The sequence below is a fragment of the Protopterus annectens genome, chromosome 4.part0, assembly GCF_019279795.1.
Source record: "Protopterus annectens isolate FY-2018-M chromosome 4.part0, PAN1.0, whole genome shotgun sequence".
Lineage (NCBI taxonomy): Eukaryota > Metazoa > Chordata > Ceratodontiformes > Protopteridae > Protopterus > Protopterus annectens.
In genome coordinates, this window is record NC_056733.1 from 792,399,819 (window position 1) to 792,420,995 (window position 21,177).

Below are 21,177 nucleotides of genomic sequence, written 5' to 3' on the forward strand. Positions count from 1 at the left end.
TTGAGGAGCCATTTCAGAGGGTAGCTATGTATACAAAAAACATATGAGTACCCCAAGTTCCACAGGGAAAAAGTACATCCTAGTGGTAGTAGATTATGCTACCAGACACCATGAAGTGGTGGCTCTGTCCTCCATTGAGGCAGAAAGAGTGGCAAATGCTTTGTTAGAAATTTTCAGCAAGGTAGATTTCCCAGTAGAAATACAGACTGACAGTGATGCCAATTTCACATCAGGCCTGCTGGCTTGTCTGTGGAAGCACTGTGGGGTGAAGCACCTAAAGATCACCCCCTACCATCCCCAGACTAATGGTCTTGTTGAGAGTATAAAAACTACACTTGCAGACCAGTTTAAGAGGGAGTGGGACAAATATTTGCCCCATCTGTTGTTTGCTTACAGAAAGGTTCCCCAGGAATCCACAGGTTTTTCACCATTTGAGTTGCTGTATGGCCATAGGGTGAGGGCACCTCTAGATCTGATTTGAGATGAGTGGGAGAATGAGTGTGAATCCCACAAGGAGTCTGTTGTGGCATATGTCCTAAACCTCAGGACAAGGCTCAGGGTACTCATGGGCTTGGCCCTGGAGAATCTGGCAGAAGCCCAACAGCAGAAAACGGTCTGGTATGACAGGAATGCTTGAGCTACAGAGTATGCTGTAGGGCTGCAGGTAATGATTCTCATTCCTGTCAGACACAACAAGCTGCAGACAGCTTGGGAGGGAACTTACAAGGTGATATGGAAGGTCAGTGATGTTAACTACATGGAAGAACTGCTAGGCAGGAGGCAGGGGCACAAATTGTACCATGTTAATACGATAAAACCTTACCATGATAGGGAGGCCCTTGTGCTGAGAGGTTGCAGTGGATGGTAAGAGGAGTCTGAGGGGGAATCTATGGCTACAGGGAACCAGGCAGACAAATCCCAAATTACTATGGTGGAGCCTAGGGTTGCAGGCATATGATGGGATACTGCAGCATGGTACTGGGGTCAGCAATGCCAAGGCAGCTGGAATCTCAAGACAGTGAATGGGGTAAGATATTCCCAGATAGGTTCAACCCTCTCAAGCAGCGTTTCTCAAGGGTCACTTGAAAAACTAACTTGAGTTCTCGTGGGGGGAGAAGTATGACAAACCGAAATGCTGCCAGCCCAGCTAGCTGGAATTTTGTAAATAATTATATGTCACTTGAAAATATTAATATGATTTATATAGAAATGTGACACTGCCATCCCAGCTATCTGGAATTTTGTAAAGCATATGTCATTTGTGAATATAATATGATGCATAGGGTTGTCTTACAAATGCAAGAAAACTATATGTTATGTGGATATTAAACTACTGGTGCAGAAGTGTGTGTTGAACTGTATGCTATATACCGAGCTTCAAGAATGTAACCACAGTGTACCCTACTGGAAAAGAACTGAAATGTATATAAACTATATTAATAGCAGAAGTTGGAACATGCAGGGTTAACTTGCAAAGCCTCAAGAAAATAAGTTGAAATTGTTTACGATTATGGTATCTCTCAGATTCAGCAAGAAGACAGGATGTCTACAACTAGAAGTTTTTTCTATTGTCCTGGAGAGAAATAATTACTACGTTTAAAATGTAAAAGTACTTAATTGTTTTACGACTTTCAGTTCTGAGAAAACATCTGCGAGATAAGCATTTTTGATAGAGTTGCTAAATTTTAAGTTTCTGTTGGCTTGGGAACTGAGGGAAGGTGACAAGGAGTGATGTCATCTAGCTGACCCAGCAGTAAGGTTTGATAGTAATTTAAGAACTATCTCAGAGAGTGAGTCTGTGCATTATGTGTTTGGTTTTGGACTTGGCAAGAACATCCACTCATCTGCCTTGCTAATGGTAAGTAACCAGGGTACAGTGGTTTCTCTTAGAGATAGATAGGAATATAGTAAGATTAGTTTAGATGTTTTCTGTATTTATTTATTTGTCTTGGTGACACTTACCAATTGGAAAACAGTAACATTACACAGTAGGATTGGACACCCTTTAGTAAGGGCCTTATAGTAGCTGATAAGTAAGGGTGGCTGGTGGCAGCTCGTACTACCTTATAGCCTGGGCAGAAGGGGGCATAGCTAGTAAACTTGTGCCAGCCTTCCCCAGGAATGTCTGTGTTCATATATAAATCAAATTTCAAAGTGTGTGTGTGTGTGTGTCAGCTACTTGGGCAGGGACACGAAGCACTGGTTGGACAGAGAGGGTGCTGGAGGTTTTGGCTTGACCACTCGGCTGAGATCTTAACCCTATAGCTGTGCCAGTGGGGAGTCTTAGTGGGGATCTGGAGAAAGAGGGAGGAACCAGACCCATACTGACTGTGATTTCTGTGTGCTCTTAAGGTAAATTGTACTTTACTGTGTGTGTACTTGTCATCCTTCTAATGTGAACATCCCTCACTGGTGCTTGTGGTGAGGATTGAGGGTCCTTGACCACTGGGCTAGTGCAGGGGCATCACACATACTTTGACTTCCTTTTTTCTGTGCCCAACTATTTCTTTAATATTCAGATACATGCAAAAACACTGAATCTGTGCATCAAAAATTGTAAAACACAGTAAATCTAAATTCACAGCCTCATTACCAAGATGCAAAATGAAACAAAACAACCCTTACACAATTGGGCATGCTCAAACGACAAAGCCTAATACTGAAATACACCAATGCATAGTGCAAAAGACACAGCAAATGGGCCATGGTATTCAAAAAGATAGTGAGCAGAAGTGTTAATGCCTTTTGTGAGCTACCTTTAGTACACTGCCATGGATTAACAGGACTCAAAATATTAAATCATGGCACTGTCTAGGGAGCAGAGTCACTGTCCTGTTTTATCTGAATGGAGTACCGGAGTACCTGTGTCACTAATGTTTACCAGGCACTCCTGTTTTCAGGACTAGAGGTAGTGTTGTGTGACAGTGCTACACAGAGCTACTGTTGTAACACTGATGCTTACAGTAAAGCATTGCCTTAACAAGCAACTACTTGTTAAGGTACACAGTATGGTACTCAGCTGCCTGACACCGTAGCACTGTATACACTGTTTAACATAAAACTCTGAAGTAAAGCTAAGCTAACTATTAGTGACTTGCTATGTACTAGCGTACATATATTATTCACCACTAGTATATTACACAATGCTGTTATTTAACATTTGTCTGATACTTCTAATGAAATTAATGTACATGCACCTGTTTAAATCTGATTCAATCAGCTTAGCTGTCATGAGTTTTGTCATGTACCTTCTTGTAAGGCCAGGTATGGGCTAGCAATCAGTCTTATGGACTGGAACAGGGGTATGACAATAAAGAATGACAAAAAAAAATCTTCAACCATTTGTGCACTGTATGTACATATGAGTGTGTGTGTGTGTGTGCACACACACACACACACACACACACACACACACACACACACACACACACACACACTTATGTCAACTTTTGTGCTATGTGGGGGTAATATACATAAGCTGGAGTGAAATCCTCAAAGGAGGTAATCCAAATTAAATTTTTTTGTGATTTGTTTTTAAATATACACCTAAAAATTTAACAAAATGATGGTGAACTATTCAGTATTATAGATTGTTTTTTATATATATATATATATATATATATATATATATATATGTATATACATATATATATATATATATATATATATATATATATATATATATATATGTATATACATATATGGGATCACTACTAAATCCCGAATACTTACAGTACCAAAGACCGGAATCCCGAGACCAGATACCCGAAAGACAAGAAGACCGGAAGACCAGAAGCGTGAATTTCAAAATCATGAAGTATGGAGATGTCAGGAGGTTAGGTAAGTATCTATGTTTGGTTGTGTTGGTTAGGGGCTTTAGTGTGCGTAAGTGTGTTGTGACTGTGATGTGTGTGTGTGTGTGTGTGTGTGTGTGTGTGTGTGTGTGTGTGTGTGTGTGTGTGTGTGTGTGTTTGTGTGGTGAATATAGGTGTGTGGTGGCGTTTTCATGTGTTTGTCTGTATAGTGTAACCTTGGAGTTAGAATATTTAAGTAAGGTGGTACAGCCCCCCACATGGGGTGTGCAGGGGGGCTTGCCCCCCTGCTTGTATGTAGTGTAGGTTTGTGTATTTATGTGTTGGGGAAAGTGTGTGTATGTGTGTGGTGTATGTTGAGTGTAGTGTTCGGGACTTTGAATTTCGCGCTTCTGGTCTTTTGGTATTTAGGGGTTTCGGCTAAATAGTCTTGAGATTTTGAAATTCGATATTTCAAAATTTCGAAATTATGTAGTGAACCTATATATATATATATATATATATATATATATATATATATATATATATATATATTTTATATATATATATATTACACAGATAGACAAATACATGTACAGAAGCACACAAACACGTATTATAGAAGCGATTATTCAAAAACAGTTAAGTAGTACTGGTACAGCAACATTTCAGAGTAGAAGCATCTTTAACTGAAGATTTATTTGTTACCTTTGCCTATAGATGGAGCTAGTCCATTCATTAACTGGGACAAGGATTTAGTCGGGGAACTGGGGCCCTCACAGGATGCAAATTGGCTGGTGGTCAGCAGATCAATCTTTCCAGCTTGTTCTCTGAACTTCTCCAGCTCCTTAGAGAGGAGATTGAACTGTTCGCTTTGAGTCCGGCATTTTTCCTCTAGTTCTCGAACCTTGGCCTGAGCAAGAAAGATGCCACATGAGAAGTTACTAATGAGTAATCAAAAGTACTAAAAGGAAATACTAAAGTATCAATCAGCAAATCAGTTTCAGCACTTTGCATCTTTCCACTGCAACATGGATATATAAAATTACAAGTACGTGCACAAACATTTAACAATTTTATGGTAACATTTGTTCATTTTATTGACCTTGGGGCTTCCAAAATTTGTCAAGAATAAACATTTATCTATGATAATTATTTCACACATATTTCATTTTTCAAAGAAAAAAATTCACCCCAGAAATTAGAAAACAATTATATTTTTCCTTCATATCTTAATATTATGTATAACACTAATGCACCAGAATCGTTACTTGAATATGATATTTTAAATTCGTATACCCCAGAACGGCTGTCATGGGGTGTCCCATATTATTTTATTCTCTTCCTGAATAACTCTCACGTGTTCTAACTTTAAGCTGCTGAAAAGAAAGCCTTTTGTAGTACAGTTACATCTTCTTCAATGCATAACTTGTGGAGAGCAGGCTTTATTAACCGTCACAATGGAAAAGGTATCTTTTTTTCTTCTAATGAAGAGCTGAGAGAGGCAGGGATCTGGCTTGTAATCTTGTAATGTCATACTTACAGAGAGGCCTTTTTTTGGTGGGGCACCACATTGCAGAATTACCCTGGGGACTAGAAGATCTAGCTTACTTCTGTCTGAGACAAACTGCTTTTTGAAAAAAAATGTGCTATTTGACCAAGAGAAATGATAGCACTCTTACTACCTGTTGCAGTGAAACAAGTGAAAATGAAGAAATTAAACAGTAATGAAAGTTGTCTTTGCCATAAACTATATCTAGGTAGTACTGGAGGCAGAAAAATACCTGGAATTAATTTAAGTGCATTAGATGTTTTTTTCCCCAGTTAATGTGTAACTTTTCCATTGCATTTTTCTGTGGATTATAAATACGAGAGACTGTACTCATAGGATGACTAAAAAGAATAAACATATTTTACCACCTTGTCCATGCAAACTCTAATTTGAAAACACCTTTGTGAAATTTGTGACAATGTGTAATATTTTTAAACAAGAAACATCTTTATTACCATGTATGTCATAGGCAATCTTACATTTATATAATTGAAAATAAAGTATAACAACACAATCTCAGTTGCAAACATTACACATTACAAACCGTGCTGATACAACTGTAGCTGCAAACATTATACATCACTTATAAAATATTCAGTCATTGTCAGTCAATCTTTACATAGCTCATTCATAACCTGCCTTCTTTTAAACTTCATTCCTCCTCTGCATGTATTGATCCCACACTTCCAATTTTTACCTATGTAGTTTTTCTCCTATCTTTTTCTAAGGATCCCAGTTCCATTTGTTTTATCTCTGTTACTATCTTTGCTACTTCAAGTAAAGTTGGTTTGGACTTTGATTTCCATTTTCTAGTAATTGCTTTTTTGGCAACCACCATAATTGGACTCAGTAAGGCCTTACTATGTCTAGGGAATTCTGATGCTTTATCATATCTCAAAAAATCATTTCCTTAGTTACTCCAATTTGCTTACCCAGCATCTCTAACAGAGTAGTCTGCAAGGAATCTTTAATGTCTGCCAACCCATTACACTCCCCGAAAATATGTTCCCAGCTATCTCTTTCTTCCCCATTAGACCTCCAGCATTTGCTGTCTACCTGAGGAAAAATTATTTTGAGCCTACTTGGGGTATAAAACTACCTATGTAAACACTTCCAAGCAGAGATATTAAACCTTCTAGACTTTGTTGCATATTTGGGAGACATACATATATCCCCCATTGTTTCTTTGTGAATTGCTTATCTAATCTCTCTTCCCAATCCTTTCTAAGCTCCTGTGATTGATTGTTATATTTATCATGCAATATTTTATATGCTCTACTAATTATTCCTTTCTTAACAGCAGTGTCTGCTCTAGATTTTACTAAAGACTCTACCTTTTGTTTAGGAACCCCCCTCCCCCACTTCCTTCTCTTTGCCTATATTCTGATATCAATCTTTGACAGGGATGGCAATCTCTAACCTTCCGTCCAAATAAGTTCCTGGCATCTTCCCATTCCATTACCTTTCCCTCTATAGTTATTTGCTCCCAATACCTTGGTTCCTTTGCCATTTTTCTCCATTAAATTCCAGCCCCCTCCCTCTCACCTATTGTCTGTATCTCTAATTGAAGTCACCCCTATCAACAGAATCTCCTTTCTCCATCCCTGAGACAATGTAATATTGATTGTAAGATGGGGTACTGTCCATGCAAACAGAGGCACATTTGACAGCTTCAAAACTGTCACTTGTATCCCATCAAAGCAATTAATAATAGGATCAATGAAATTGCCAGAAGAAATTTTCAAGTCAGGCTACTTTAAGGTCATTAACTAAAATAACATCACAGCTTTATAAAGTAAAGGGCATAAAAATAAAGCACAATTTTGCATTTTAACACACGATGTGTTATAGAAATTTAACTAAAAGCTATTTATTCAGTCATTAAGTTGTGACAGGTATCTAAAACATTATGTATACACTTTTAAACAACATTAGTCAAATAATGAACTTAACTTCTTTTTTTTTTCAATGATTTTTATTTTCATTTTGCAATGTATAAATCATATACATTTCCATTCTTACAACACAACCAGAGTTGAGTGTTATACATTGCAGTCAATACAGAAATATATTGGTCATATAACATACCTATTTACATTAAATGCATACATGCTTTCCTCATCAACTTCGTTAATATTAAAAAGCAGCACATACCATAATGATTCCAAGTCCCTAGTTATGCTGTGTGATCATGAGTATATTCCTGTTTTACCTTATAACATGTTACTCTATAGTACGTATGATGTTTTTATATTAATAGGATGTTAAATGTCTGTTCCGAAATTGCTCTGGATTTCATGCTTCTGATTCTCTTGTCCATTACTATTATATGAGCTAAAAGATGTTTAATAGCTATTTTCTTGAATTTGTCCCAATAAATACATATAGGATCTAACCATTTGAGAGCTGTATATAGCTTCATTAATAAGAAAATTGTTATAAGTGAGTTTGCTTGTTTTCCTGAGATGTTGGATGGGAGAATATGTACAAGGGTAAATTCCCAAGTTAGTGTTGAAGATTGATACCCTATTTTTTGCAGTTGTAACTTAAGGGAATTCCAAAGTTTGTAGACGCATTTGCAACTCCAGAATATATGCATTAGGTCTGCTACCTGGTCTTTGCAGTGTGGACAGTATGGAGATTTTGATGCACTGAATTTGTGAAGTATTGCCGGTGTGAAAATATGTGTTATTATTAATCATGAGCTGCGTGTATGAGAGTTTTTTAAGTGGTATGATTTTCAGTGTTAGGTTGATTGCATTTCTTATTTGTTGGTCGTCAATGGATGGTTTTAATTTTCTTCAATAATAATTAGAGAAAAGAAGGTCCTTCTGGAATTTGATTTCCCCTATCATTTTGTATGAGTTTGTTATTGTTTTCCTTGTCATAAGAATAGTCTTCCAAAGTGTATTACAGTTTTTCATGTCACTCTTGAGTATGGTAAGATTTTGGAGGTAATTGGAACACAGTGCTTTGATTTGTCTTAAAATTATTATGTACTATTTGGGTAGATTTAGGTTACATCTCATTTCTTGGATTGTACATTTAAGGAATGGGTAAATATCTTGGATTCTTTTGTCCTTTAACCAAGGAAAGGAGACTAGGTTTAACATCTTATTTATTTTTAAATTTGGATTTTTATGGGGGGGTTGTTAGTATTAACATAGCTTGCCCAAGGTTCAAGGAATGAAAAAGTTTTTTTGTTATATTCATAGAATGTTTTAGAGGATCTATAATGTTGTAGGCTTGTAAGTCTTTTTTGTTTAAAAAGGGAAGTACTTTGGGATTGATGTGTAGTGTTTTAATGTCCTTATAGTACATTGTCACCCAAGACAGTGACCAAGTTTTTGCTGACGGGTTATGCTCTGCTATTCTCAGTATTCCATTAGTGTTGATAATAGAGTAGTAAGTTTTAAAATCTGGCAGGTTCAGACCCCCTTTGCTCTTGGGAAGTGTTCATTTTTGATAGGAGAGCCTGTTTTTTTTGGGTTCCCATATAAATTTTGCTAGAAAGGTATGAATTTGCATGAAGAATTTATTAAGTATAGTTATCTGTGGTGTAATAAATATATATGTTAGTCTAGGTAGTATGTTCATTTTAATTATTGATACTTTGGCCAAAAATGGTAACTTAAGGTTGTTCCACCTTGTACAGTCTTGTGTTATGCTTTGCCATTTAAGAATTATGTTATGTTAGCATAATTCCTTGTTGTTCTGGAAGAAAGTAATTCCAAGGTATTTAGTTTCATCTTTTATTTTTATTGTGTCTAAAAGTGGTACTAGTGAGATAAGTCTGGGTGGTCTTAAGGGGAAGATATTAGTTTTATTAAGGTATAGTTTGTAGTTTGACATGTATGAAAATTGTTCATTTGTATTTATTATTTTGGTCATGTTTAAATTTGTAGTAGTGAAGTATATGTTTAAGTCATCTGCAAAGGCGGAGAGATGAATTTTAAAGTTATGTGTTGAAGGGGGATTATGATATGTACTTTGTTTAATATATAGAAAGAGGGGTTCTAGGTATAAGTTAAATAGAAAGGGTGATAACGGGCAACCTTGTCTTGTTCCATTTTTTATCAAAATTCTCTTTGACCATGTTTTATTTATATATAGGGATGTGTATGGGTTGCTATAGAGAATTTGAATGATCTGTATGAAATTATAAGGTATGTCAAAATAAGGTAAAGTTTGAAATAAGAATTCTAGGTTGACCCTGTCAAATGCCTTGTGGGCATCTACTACCATTGCGTAGATGTTAGTATTCCTCTGATTTGCAAAGGATATTAATGCTTCCAATGTTAGCGTGTTATCACTGGTCTGTCTACATGGTGTAAAACCAGACTATTCTGGAGAGGTTTTTTAATATATGTGTGATTATTGAGGTCAGGATCTTTGTGTCTATATTTAAGAGAGAGACGGGGTCTATAACTATCTGGGTTTTTGGGGTCTGCCTGTTCTTTTAATATGAAAATAGTTTTGGAGGCATTGAAGTGAATGTCATTTATGTTGTTAATATTTACACAGTTCAGCACATGGTATAATAATTTGGCAATTAAGGGAGTGAAAGATTTATAAAATTCTGATGTAAGACCATCCGGTCCTGACAATGAACTTAACTTCTATTTACATATATATATATATATATATATATCTATATTACATATTTATATATATATATATATATATATATATATATATATATATATGTGTGTGTGTGTGTGTGTGTGTGTGTGGGTCCCCTTCACATGGTCGACATTTCAGCATGTCGAAGACCGTATGGCCGAGACCATATGATTGACATTCGAAATGTCGACCATGTGGAACTGGCATCTCCGTACAGTGCGGAATGGAAAGATTTCCATCTTCTGCACTGTAATGCGATCTCAGAGTTGCTATATTTAAGTTCTAGGGGTGTGGGGGGCAGAGTGAAGCTAAGTTTTTATTGTGTTTTTTTTTTATTCAATGGTCAGCATTTCGAATGTTGATCATATGGTCTTGGTTATATGGTCTTCGACATTCTGAAATGTCGACCATATGAAGTAAATCCATGTGTGTGTGTGTGTGTATGTGAATATATATATATATATATATATATATATATATATATATATATATATATATATATATGGATTCCTATTGCAAGAACGAAAGTTCACAACATCGAACTTGTAATAGGAAGCCTCACTTACGCGAAAGTTCACTTTAACGAAAGTGGACTTCTGCGAAAGTGCACTTCACCGAAAGTACCGCAGCACAGTGGAGGACATCAAAAAACAAGCTATGTCCTCCGCTATGGTGCGATACTCACAGACCTTAGGGTTAGGGCACGGGTTAGGGTAAGGGGATAGTTAGTAACGCTATCCCCTTACCCTAACCCATGCCCTAACCTAAGGTTCGTGACTGTCGCACCATAGTGGAGGACATTGCTATGTCCTTCACTGCGCTGCAGTCATCACGGACCTTAGGGTTCGGGCATGGGTCATGGTAAGGGGATAGCCCTATGGGCTATCCACTGACCATGACCCGTGCCCTAACCCTAAGGTCTGTGAGTACTGCACGGAGGTTCAGTACAATGCCCGTTCATTGTACTGAACTTCATTTAAGTGCACTTGCGATTAAGTGCACTTTCACTGCAGTGTGCATTCCATTCACTATTTCGAAGTAGTGAACCTTCGATCTAGTGTATGGAATCCATATATATATATATATATATATATATATATACATACACACACATAGAAAGAGTAAATACCATTACAGCCTGTGCACTCCTTAGCATATGTAGGAATGTATATGTTGGTTATCGGTATGCACAGAAGAGAAATGGGGGCAGACAGTGCTTTGTGAACTACAAACCCACTCAGTCATACTGGTGTATGAGTGCTTCTATGCTGCACTATAAAGGCTTCCAGGGAATGTGAGCTGTACACCAGTGTACACTCTGTGTACACTACAGTGGAATATGTACTATAGGGAAGTGAGCTGTGCATCACTGTACACTACAGTGGAGCAAGCACTATAGAGCCAGAGAGAAGTGCAATTCAAAGAGAAGCTGAACTACATTTGGCTCTTTGCCCATTTCTGCATGCCCATCCTCAAACAACCCTCAGCAAGGTTTTATACTCACTGACTAATGCCACTAGTTCTGCTATGGTTCGAAGGCATTACTTGATTTGTTATTGGTAACACAGCCCATACTTGCTTTGTGTTGCAACAACACAACTATGCACACAAAAAAACTATGCACTGTCAGTGGCAGTAGGTTATAGCAAGATTTTGAGTCCCTGTGGAGTAGTGCTTGTGTTATGTCTGCATGTATATATGTGTAAAGATATCTATATATTTTACATATATAAATACATGTGTGTGTCTGTGTGTTGTTGTTTGTCTTTCAGCTTTTTCCCATAAGGGGTCGCCACAGCAGAACCTCGGTCCGCTAATGATTGGCAGCAGAATTTTACGAAATGCCGAGGTGCCAGCTGGATGCCCAACCTTCAACGAAGACATGCCCATTTACGCACGCATGTCTTTCGAATGCTACCCAACCATGGGGAGGACATGCAGACTCCACACAGAAGGCACTCCTAAGCCATGCCGAGAATCGAACGGGAGCACCTCTTGCTGTGAGGTAACAATGCTACCGCCGTACCACCGCGGCATTTGTGTGTGTCTGTAATATATACAAATTTATTTCTACAACAAACATCCGGCTCCCTCTTTTGAGTCTTGATCCTTTTCATGTGACCATTACACCAGCCTCACATAGACCATTTAAGCAGGTGAGAACTAAATAGATGGAGAGCATCATTCAGATAGTCATGAAGATTGTTTCTATGCACTGTATCCTTCCTTCCTTCCTTCACTTACCTGCCCATTCAAAGGAATCCCTCGTCCTGGCACCTCAAAGGGCTGGATTCACCTCCCCATCTAGGGTTATCCACATGTAAAGGTGAAGGAGCCTACGCTTCCAGTGCTGCTGAACTATATAGCAAATAATCATTCTTGAACTTGATGTCAGCTGTGAAGCAGTGCATAATGGGATTTTTTTTTTAGTCTGCATTTTGTAATGCAACAATGTGGTCCTAATGGCTCATGAACATTTCTGCAAAAGGCTAAATACAGGTACTGCACAAAAAGAAACATTTTGTGTGTGTGTGTGTGTGTGTGTGTGTGTGTGTGTGTGTGTGTGTGTGTGTGTGTATAAAACACCTGGCCCTTCATGCTGCATTCTAAAATGCACCTGCCTCCACCTAGAACAGGGAACCAGAATGCCTTTTTTTTTCCCCAGGAAGGGTAAACTGACATCAACCACTATCTCTCACCCTTCACATCTGGGTCACCCAGTGCCTGGGTCACTACTCAGTCTTGGGTTATTTGGGTCACAGTCAAGAGTATATCCCCCATATCATGAAGCTGACTACTTTACCAATGTATTTTCTTCTGCAAATGTGTGTCTTGTGAGGGCAGGCCTCCATGTATTCAGAGGCTTGGTTATGCATGGGATGCCTTAAACATAGCACTGACGAGCTTCAGTAACTCAGCTGCTATATTAGACCGTGGGATTCCATATGCTTCACAGATCTCTAAGAAGACCACTATGAGAAGCTGATGCACAACCTTCTGACTGTAATTTCCTCACTGAGTACCTGCCAAAATGAAACCATCAAGCTTAGAGTATAATTGTAAAAACATTTTTATAGGGCCTCCTGTATCAGAAACCTTGCCCCCATACTTACTCCATATTATTTAACTCCAAACACAATCAGAACAACTCACCTTGGAGAATCACATCTGGGGAGTTTACACTTGATGGGATAGTTCTCACTGACTGTTAGTGTTCCCCATCAGAACTATGTTATAATGCCACAGTGCTATGTGGCAAGTCTGGTACAGATTCTTATTGTTCCAGAATTGTGTTACCAATGCTAATCATGGTCATTTGCATACTACTTTGCATTCTGAACATCAGTGGCAGGCTCGGTGAATGCTAACATACCTTGTCTACAATCCTGATCCTCCATTGTCTATAAATTGCTTTTAGGTATCAGCCATGCTTTTCCCTGTGCACTAGGCCTGTGTACTGTGTACCAAATCTGTGAATTCTGCCCACTAACTATAGCATATAAATCCATGCGTATATGTGAACACAGGTATCATGTATTTCTTGTTCATAGAAGTACAACATATGCATTAAGGTGGTTGTGGAGACTTAGACCAAACTGCAAGTCTGCAGCTATCTTAACACAAAACAAGACGTGTATTATTTCCCATAGTTGAATAGCCAGAGTTCATGTCAATCCATCAAAGGCAGCTTCAACCCTGAGGTTTTACAATAGTGGAAAAAAGCAGTCTCTACTTTCATTGAAGGCAGTTTTGGTGAATTGGCTTCTGTATCTTTGCATTCTCTTAAATTGCCTTCGACGAACTGACAGGCTCCCAAATAGCCAGTACTAAAATGAGATCTTTCAAAAAAGAGTTTTTAACAGGTTGTTTACTATTACACTAAACATTATACATTCTGAGGTACTGGAAAAACATTTAAGTTTATACCTCATTGGTTAAACAAGTGTAATTTTGTATACCACCTCCCAATAAAGATGTATGAAGACCATATATGCTTTGCATGACTGAAGTTTTTTGTTTTCTTCACAGAAATCTATGCACTGCATTCATTAGTATAGGCAGCAGACTCCTTAGAATGCCACTACCTCAGTAAATCCCAAGCCCAAAACAAAGAAGTGATTTGTTGTCTACTTACTGAAACTTTAAAGAAATGTAACTGTTACATTTTGCAAGCAAAACTGCAGAACTGGGGATATGTAAAGTGCTTGCAGGCAAAATCCAATCAATCTTTATTTCCATGTTATTGATTTCCTGTTTGACGTGAAACTTGCCTTCTGTCACATCTACTTTTTTGGTTATTAGGCATGAGACAAATGATTCAAAGGAAGCATTGTTTTTGTAGAGATAAAAGCAATTTAGCAATTCGTAAAACTTTTAAAACTGCCTCACATCTGACAATCTTGAAGAAATAACATCTGATGTGGCCTGACTCTGGGTTCAGTCTAGAAAATTCCAGAGTATTTATAAGTGACCTTTTTTCTTACAGCAATAACAGTGCTGAGTTTTTTTTTCATAGATTTAGTATTTTAAGGACATTTATGAATACACTTGACAGGCTTAGTGCATCTCCTTGATCCTGGAACCCTAAAGAACAAACGGTAAGGGCATTTCAGTTCAGCACAATCCTAGCTGTTTGGAGAATTTTAAGGACCGATCTCATACCTCATTTTCCCCTATTATGCTCAATGTGCTATAGTCACTATAGTAAAAATGCAACCACAGATGTCTGATAGTCAGAACCTACAATCTATTCCTCTGGAGTAGGTCAGTAGCCTTCATCTGGGTCCTAATGAAGCTGTAACCCATCTCTGCTCCCCAAGACAAGGAGAGCTGGCTAATGCCACCCAGTCTTCCTACCCTGGCTGTCTATAAGGTTCTGAGGTCACTAGTGAGACCCATGCATGCATATTTTGTAAGTCCTTGCTCAATTTAAACTATCTGAAAGCTCATCTTATCGACGCTCTCAGGGTCATTGCCCAACATGTTTTGATACCAAAACTGGAATACGAACTTCCTTTTCTCATGCATTCTGCGAATGATACTCATACAATACCGACTACTGAGAATAAAATCTGCAGATTCATTCTTTCAGCAGACCCCCAGATGCACCATTGCAATTTGCTAAAAAATTCCAAATGGCTTTCAGTACTAGATAGGGACACTTTTTTTCTAAGTATTTTAATTTACAAGAACTTGTAGCATGGTCAGCACCCCCCTCTAACAGTGAAAGAAGCCTTTACAAGACATGAACTCAGAAGTACAGAGGACAGTCGTCATTTAAAACTGCTGTAGGTGACAGGACCTTCTCCAGAGTGGGATCTGCTACCTTGAACCACTTGTCTACTGACATCAAAAACCTAGAGACCATTGAAAGCTTCAAAGACAGATTTAAACAGCATCTCTTTACAGAATCTACCTGCAAATGGTTAGGTAACTTATTGCCCCTTAAATCTGCCATCACTATCTCCAGGCCTGCCACTATCTCAGCTTAAGCAAAGGTCTCTATACTCTCTCTGCCTTCAGTTACTATTCTTGCTATCTGTATGATCTATACTTTCACTGTCTTTATTCCTAAGATCACACAAGCACTGACTACACCAGGGTTTTTACTTCACATTTACTTCACTATCTCAGCTTAAGCAAAGGTCTCTATACTCTCTCTGCCTTCAGTTACTATTCTTGCTATCTGTATGATCTATACTTTCACTGTCTTTATTCCTAAGATCACACAAGCACTGACTACACCAGGATTTTTATTTCACATTGTATTATATGTAACCGTGGTTGGTCCATTATCCTATCATATACTACAACACTCCACTGAAGTATTATTTGTTTTTATATTATGTTAGAAAATACCTAATGTGGTGTTTAAACAGAACGGCCCTATATTTGCTTAACTTATGTATTGTACCACTGTTTATTTTTCTGTATTTTACTATATTTCTATGTGGAGCTTTTTTCCCCAGGCCACTGCTGAAAAAGGACATGTGTCCAGTTGGACTATCCCGGTAAACAAATGTAAAATAAATAAATAATAAACTTTTCTCAGCCTCATAATGTGGCAATGCATATGTGTACATTTCATAGACATACAAGAATATATTTATTTAACATTTGTTAACTGGGAAAGTCTGACTTGGAACAAAGCCAATTTTCAGCACTGGCCCAGGGAGAAACACTCCAGATGCATGTCTTTATAATGTGGGAGGAAACCGGAGCATGCAGAGGAAACCCACACGAACACAGGGAGGACATGCGGACTCCAGACAGAAGGAACCCTAGTCAAGAATCGAACCAGAGAACCTCTTGCTGTGAGGTAACAACGCTACTGCTGCATCACTGCACCGTTTATGTATAGCATATATGACTGCACCATATTTTATACATATCTTGGCTTATATTTTTCATTTTTTTCTTACTTTGTTTCTCTCTATGCTCTCTGACTTGACCTTCTTAAGCTAAGAGACATTAGAACTGTAACGAAAGAAAGTCCTGTGGCTGAAGATTTTTTTTTTATATCACTCTGGTGATCCTAATTTACTAATGGTTTATATTTAATTATAAGTTAAACCTAGATTCATTGGAAGTTTTGATTTGAATGAACTTTTGTTACAGAAAGAAAGTGTTTACATTTTGCAGTTCAAAACATTAAAACTATGTTGTCTTAACAATGAGTTGAGCTGGAAACACAACTACATAATTGTTTTAATTTACTGATAATTACTGTATGTATATAATTGGTGTTTTGTAGTTTTTTTTATTCCCTCTGAAGGCTTTGCCAAAGAGTCAGGGACATTTGCATTTAATAAAGCTGCTGTCTACTGCAGCTGTTTTATTATTTTTTTCTCTCCTTAATCTTTCCCTAACTGCACTGAATCATTTCATTATGTACTGAATGTTATTCTTTAGTCATCCTGTACATGATATTTTCTGTTCTTAGAACTCGGGTCACGGCTGAAAAGGGTCAGTAGGACAGCCCACTTACGCAGAGAACAAATAATTTAAACTAACTAACTAACTAACTAACTAACTAACTAACTAACTAACTAACTAACTAACTAACTAACTAAACTAACTAAATGCCCATGTGCTTGTTTCCTGCCATCATTATCTACCTTTCATTGTCTGACTGCTATATCTAGATGGCCTTACCGCTGCCTGTTTAATTAGTGGATAACCACAGCACTTTTCATATTCTGTCCTTTAGCTATACTTTCCTGCATACTATTGATATCTGCTATCAAACTCCAACAAAATTAAGGGAAAACTTCACTTTGTTTGATTTTCATTTTAAAAATATTGCTAACAGTTTGATAAGTATTGCTTCATATCTGCAGTGGTCAGCAGATATGACTACAATTCATTTCAATTTCCCAACTCCATATCATGACAGTCTACAGGCCTAAATACTGAACTGCTTTATTAGGGTACCTAACTACAAAAGATCAGTAATGAGTATAGAAGCTGCTTTCACATAAAAGTAGCTCCTGATGGACGTCAGTGACCCACAAACTTTACAAATGTGCTCAAATATTTTTTACCTGTTCCCTTTCTGCAGATAACCAACTTATGAGTGCACGTCTTCCTCTGTTTTTAAGCTACCCTCTTTCTTTCTACTCTGGCACAGGCTGCTTTGGTGGTAGATGTTCCACAAAATCTACTAAACAATCATTCTTTTTTATTCATTCTCCAGTTGCCTACTTTACCCAGTTCTTGGCTGCTTAGGAGCTAATACCTCTTCCCTCACTCAAGGGCTAGTGCACTGCAGTGGTAAGTAATCCTAGATAGGGTGTTGATTTCTTACAAGACACCCCCCCAAAAACACACACACACACACACACACACACACACACACACACACACACACACACACACACACACACACACACACACACACACACACACACACACACACACACAGCGTGCAGACCTAAAAACAACTTGCAAAAGTATCTATTGACCTCTTGCATGTCTTCAAGATGTGGGAAGAAACTGAAGCAACTGAAGATACCCTACAAAAACACAGAGGTAACATGTAGAATCAGTGTACCTCTCTGAGCTTCTCCTCCTGCAGTACCATCCATGTTCTTACAATGTTATAACCTTAGAGGTAGGCCTAGCACCTCAGACAAGATCATTACTGACCATTCTCCAAGAAAACCTCATCCAATATACTTTATGACTAAGCCATGAGTATAAGTTCTTTTTAAAACTCCCAATCAAATCTATTTTCATGCCCAACGTCAACAGGTACTGAATTCCATCTTCTCATAGATCTAAAATGGAGGAAGTTGTTTCCCTAACCTAGTTTGCAGTTTTTCCAGTTTAACCATATTCTCATTATTGCTATTCTACCATGAGTTAAAAACACAGTTCCCATAGTACTTTGCTTCTTCTTTGTTCCTTCATTTAAACACTCAGATCAGCTCTCCTCTTACTTGCCTGTAGTAAACTGAGAACACATTAACTATTTTTTAATCTTTCTCGATGCCACATTTTTGTTAAGACTTTAATTTTCTTTGCACAAAAAACTTTTGCAACTTTTGCACTTTACTAACTTCAAGACTGTAATACATACGAATCCCACTGCCATATTCCAATATTGGTCTAATAATGGATTAATAAACTGGAATCATAACTATCTGTTCTCTAGAATATATTACTCTAAATATTGATTTATCGAATAACAATTTTGCATTATTTGCCTTACATTCCCTGCAAAATCTGAATTTTTCTCCATTATTATACCCACAGGCTCACACTGTTCATACTCTCCAACTAGTGTCCTATTTCTTGTATAAGGGTATTTCACATTTTTTGTAACCCAAATGTAAGATTTTATTTTTAATATCATTAAACACACCTCAGTTTGAATGTGCCCACTTTTATGGTCCCTTTAAGTATCTCAGTAACGTACATTGATCCTACAGATGTCACAATTCCAACTATCATAGTGTCACCTACAAACTTCCTCAATCCATCACTTTAACGACTCAGGAAAACAAGTCATGAATATATGCAACAGAAAGGGACTCGAGACTGATTTGTGCAAGATGATACTTCTTGTTACTGATTCTTTTGATTTTATTCCTTGTATACATACTCTAGCCTTTCAATCACATAAGCAGTTCAGTGTTCACCTAATTAAATACTTATTAATTTCCACTTTTCCAAATCATCTAATATAGCCTGATGAGATACTGAATTGAGCACTTTTGCTAGGTCCAAATAAACATACACAGCCATATTATCAAACACCTTTAGCTTGTCTGAATAAAAACTTATTAGGTTTGTAGTGGTACAGCTTCCTAGATTAAATCCATATTGATAGATATCATAATAACTACATTCAAATGTATTTTTCAGTAAACTTATCAGGACTCACTCAAAACACTTCCCTGCAATACTTGCTACTCTTATGGACATAAAGTTTTCAATCTTATGAGATACCCCACCTTTATGTCTTCATCATCAACCCAGTTTTTCCCACTTTTCTACACGGGGTTGGGGTGTCATGTTCGCCATCTCTCTCGATTCAGTGCTACAATTCTGCCTTCTTCATCACTCATGCCTGACTGTCACAGATCTTGTCTCACACAATCCACCCACCTCTTTGCTGGACACCCTCGTTTCCTCTTATGCTCTTCCTGCCTGTCTCAAATCATCTTCACAAGATTGTCTTCTGCTTTTCTGCATGTGTGCCCGAACCACCATAATCTGTTCTCTTTGATCTTTTCTGCAATTCGAGCAACTTTGGTTTCTGTTCTCATGTTCTCATTTCTTCGTCTGTCCCACGGTGTGCATCCTACCACCCATCTCAGGCACTTCATTTCCATCACCTAACTTCTTCATCTGCCCTGCCCTTGCTGCTCAGGTTTCTGTACCATACATTAGTATTGGTTGCACCACTGTTTTGTACACCTTACTTTTTAGCTTCTTTGGCATTCTTTTGTCATGGCTACACCTGACATTCTATGCCAGTGTGCTGCAGACCCTCTGGTTCTAGCTCTGACCTCTTCATTCCGGCTTCCCTTCTACTCAACCACCCCTCGCAGATACTCGAAGCTGTTAACCTGTTCCACTGTCTTCCCTTCTATGTTAATTCTCAGCTTAATCTGATTTCCCCAATTTGCTGCCATTACCACTGTCTTATCTGTACTCAGTTTCATCCCAAAAATGTGGATCAGTTCTCAGCACTAGACTTTGTTAGACTAAGTAGGTTAGCATATCTAGTATACTTTCTTTAATCATCTTTTCTTTCATTAAAAATAATCCATTTATACCAGCCGGACTAGGAGTAATATCTTGTTTCACTATGTTTAGTGCTTCTACCAATTTCCATTGTCAGTGGACTCCTGCTGTCAGAAAATCCCCAATGTAACTATATCCTAAATATATTTGATTTCACCCCACTACTTTTTTACAAAAGAAATCTGCAAAATCTGCCACCATAAGATACAAATGAGCTACTTCACTACTCTCCACTGTAATCCATACATTTTTGTTTAAACCACTTGTACATTGATTTACATATTTAAGATAAGACTTTCGTATTATTCAGCACGTGTCTATATCAGACATTGAACACCCTTATCGACACTGCTTAATCGAAAGCAAGAACTATCGAATGGCCAGAACAGTGATTTTTTTTCCCAGGGATTTATTTTGTCTGGTTTTTTTTTTTTTTTTTTTTTTTTTTGGCCATTCAACATTTCCTGCTTTCGGTTAAGCAGTGTCGAAGGGTGTTCGGTGTTTTTAGCTGTCGATGTCGTGATATAGACCCATTCAGCACATATGTGTGCACTCCATGGATTTTTGCATAAGCCTCTTCTACATCGATTTACATATTTTAAAAAATACTTTTCTTATCCAGCACATACATACCCAATGATAATTCATACTTCTTTTTGCCGTCCTATCATTTTCCTTGCTTCCATTACAGTATCGTTATACAAAAATGTACTTCTCTTTATTTTCAAACAGAAGCAGAGATGTGAAATAAAATAAAACTTCTAGCATAGCAAGCTGTTTAAAACTTTTTTTGGGAGGGGGGGCTGAAGATTGTGTCAGCCAGTAATCACCAGGCAACCAGACCTTCCCCTTTACTTGCTTCTTCACCCCAAAGTAAAAGAAAAGACAGCAAGCAAAATAACTCCGATGGCACCTACGACCAGATAAACAATTACCTCGGTGCAAGCAAAAGCAGAC

At 37.7% G+C, this 21,177-nt stretch overlaps 1 protein-coding gene across 12 annotated transcripts in view; it reads right to left on the reverse strand.

Moving 5' to 3' along the window:
• LOC122799590 (RIMS-binding protein 2-like) overlaps nucleotides 1-21,177 on the reverse strand; it is a 2,967,700-nt gene that overhangs the window by 964,568 nt on the left and 1,981,955 nt on the right. For all 12 annotated transcript variants that reach the window (XM_044068753.1, XM_044068745.1, XM_044068749.1 and 9 more), the window contains one exon: nucleotides 4,500-4,704. In XM_044068753.1, the coding sequence (XP_043924688.1) occupies nucleotides 4,500-4,704 (205 nt within the window). The remainder of the gene's footprint in view (nucleotides 1-4,499; nucleotides 4,705-21,177) is intronic.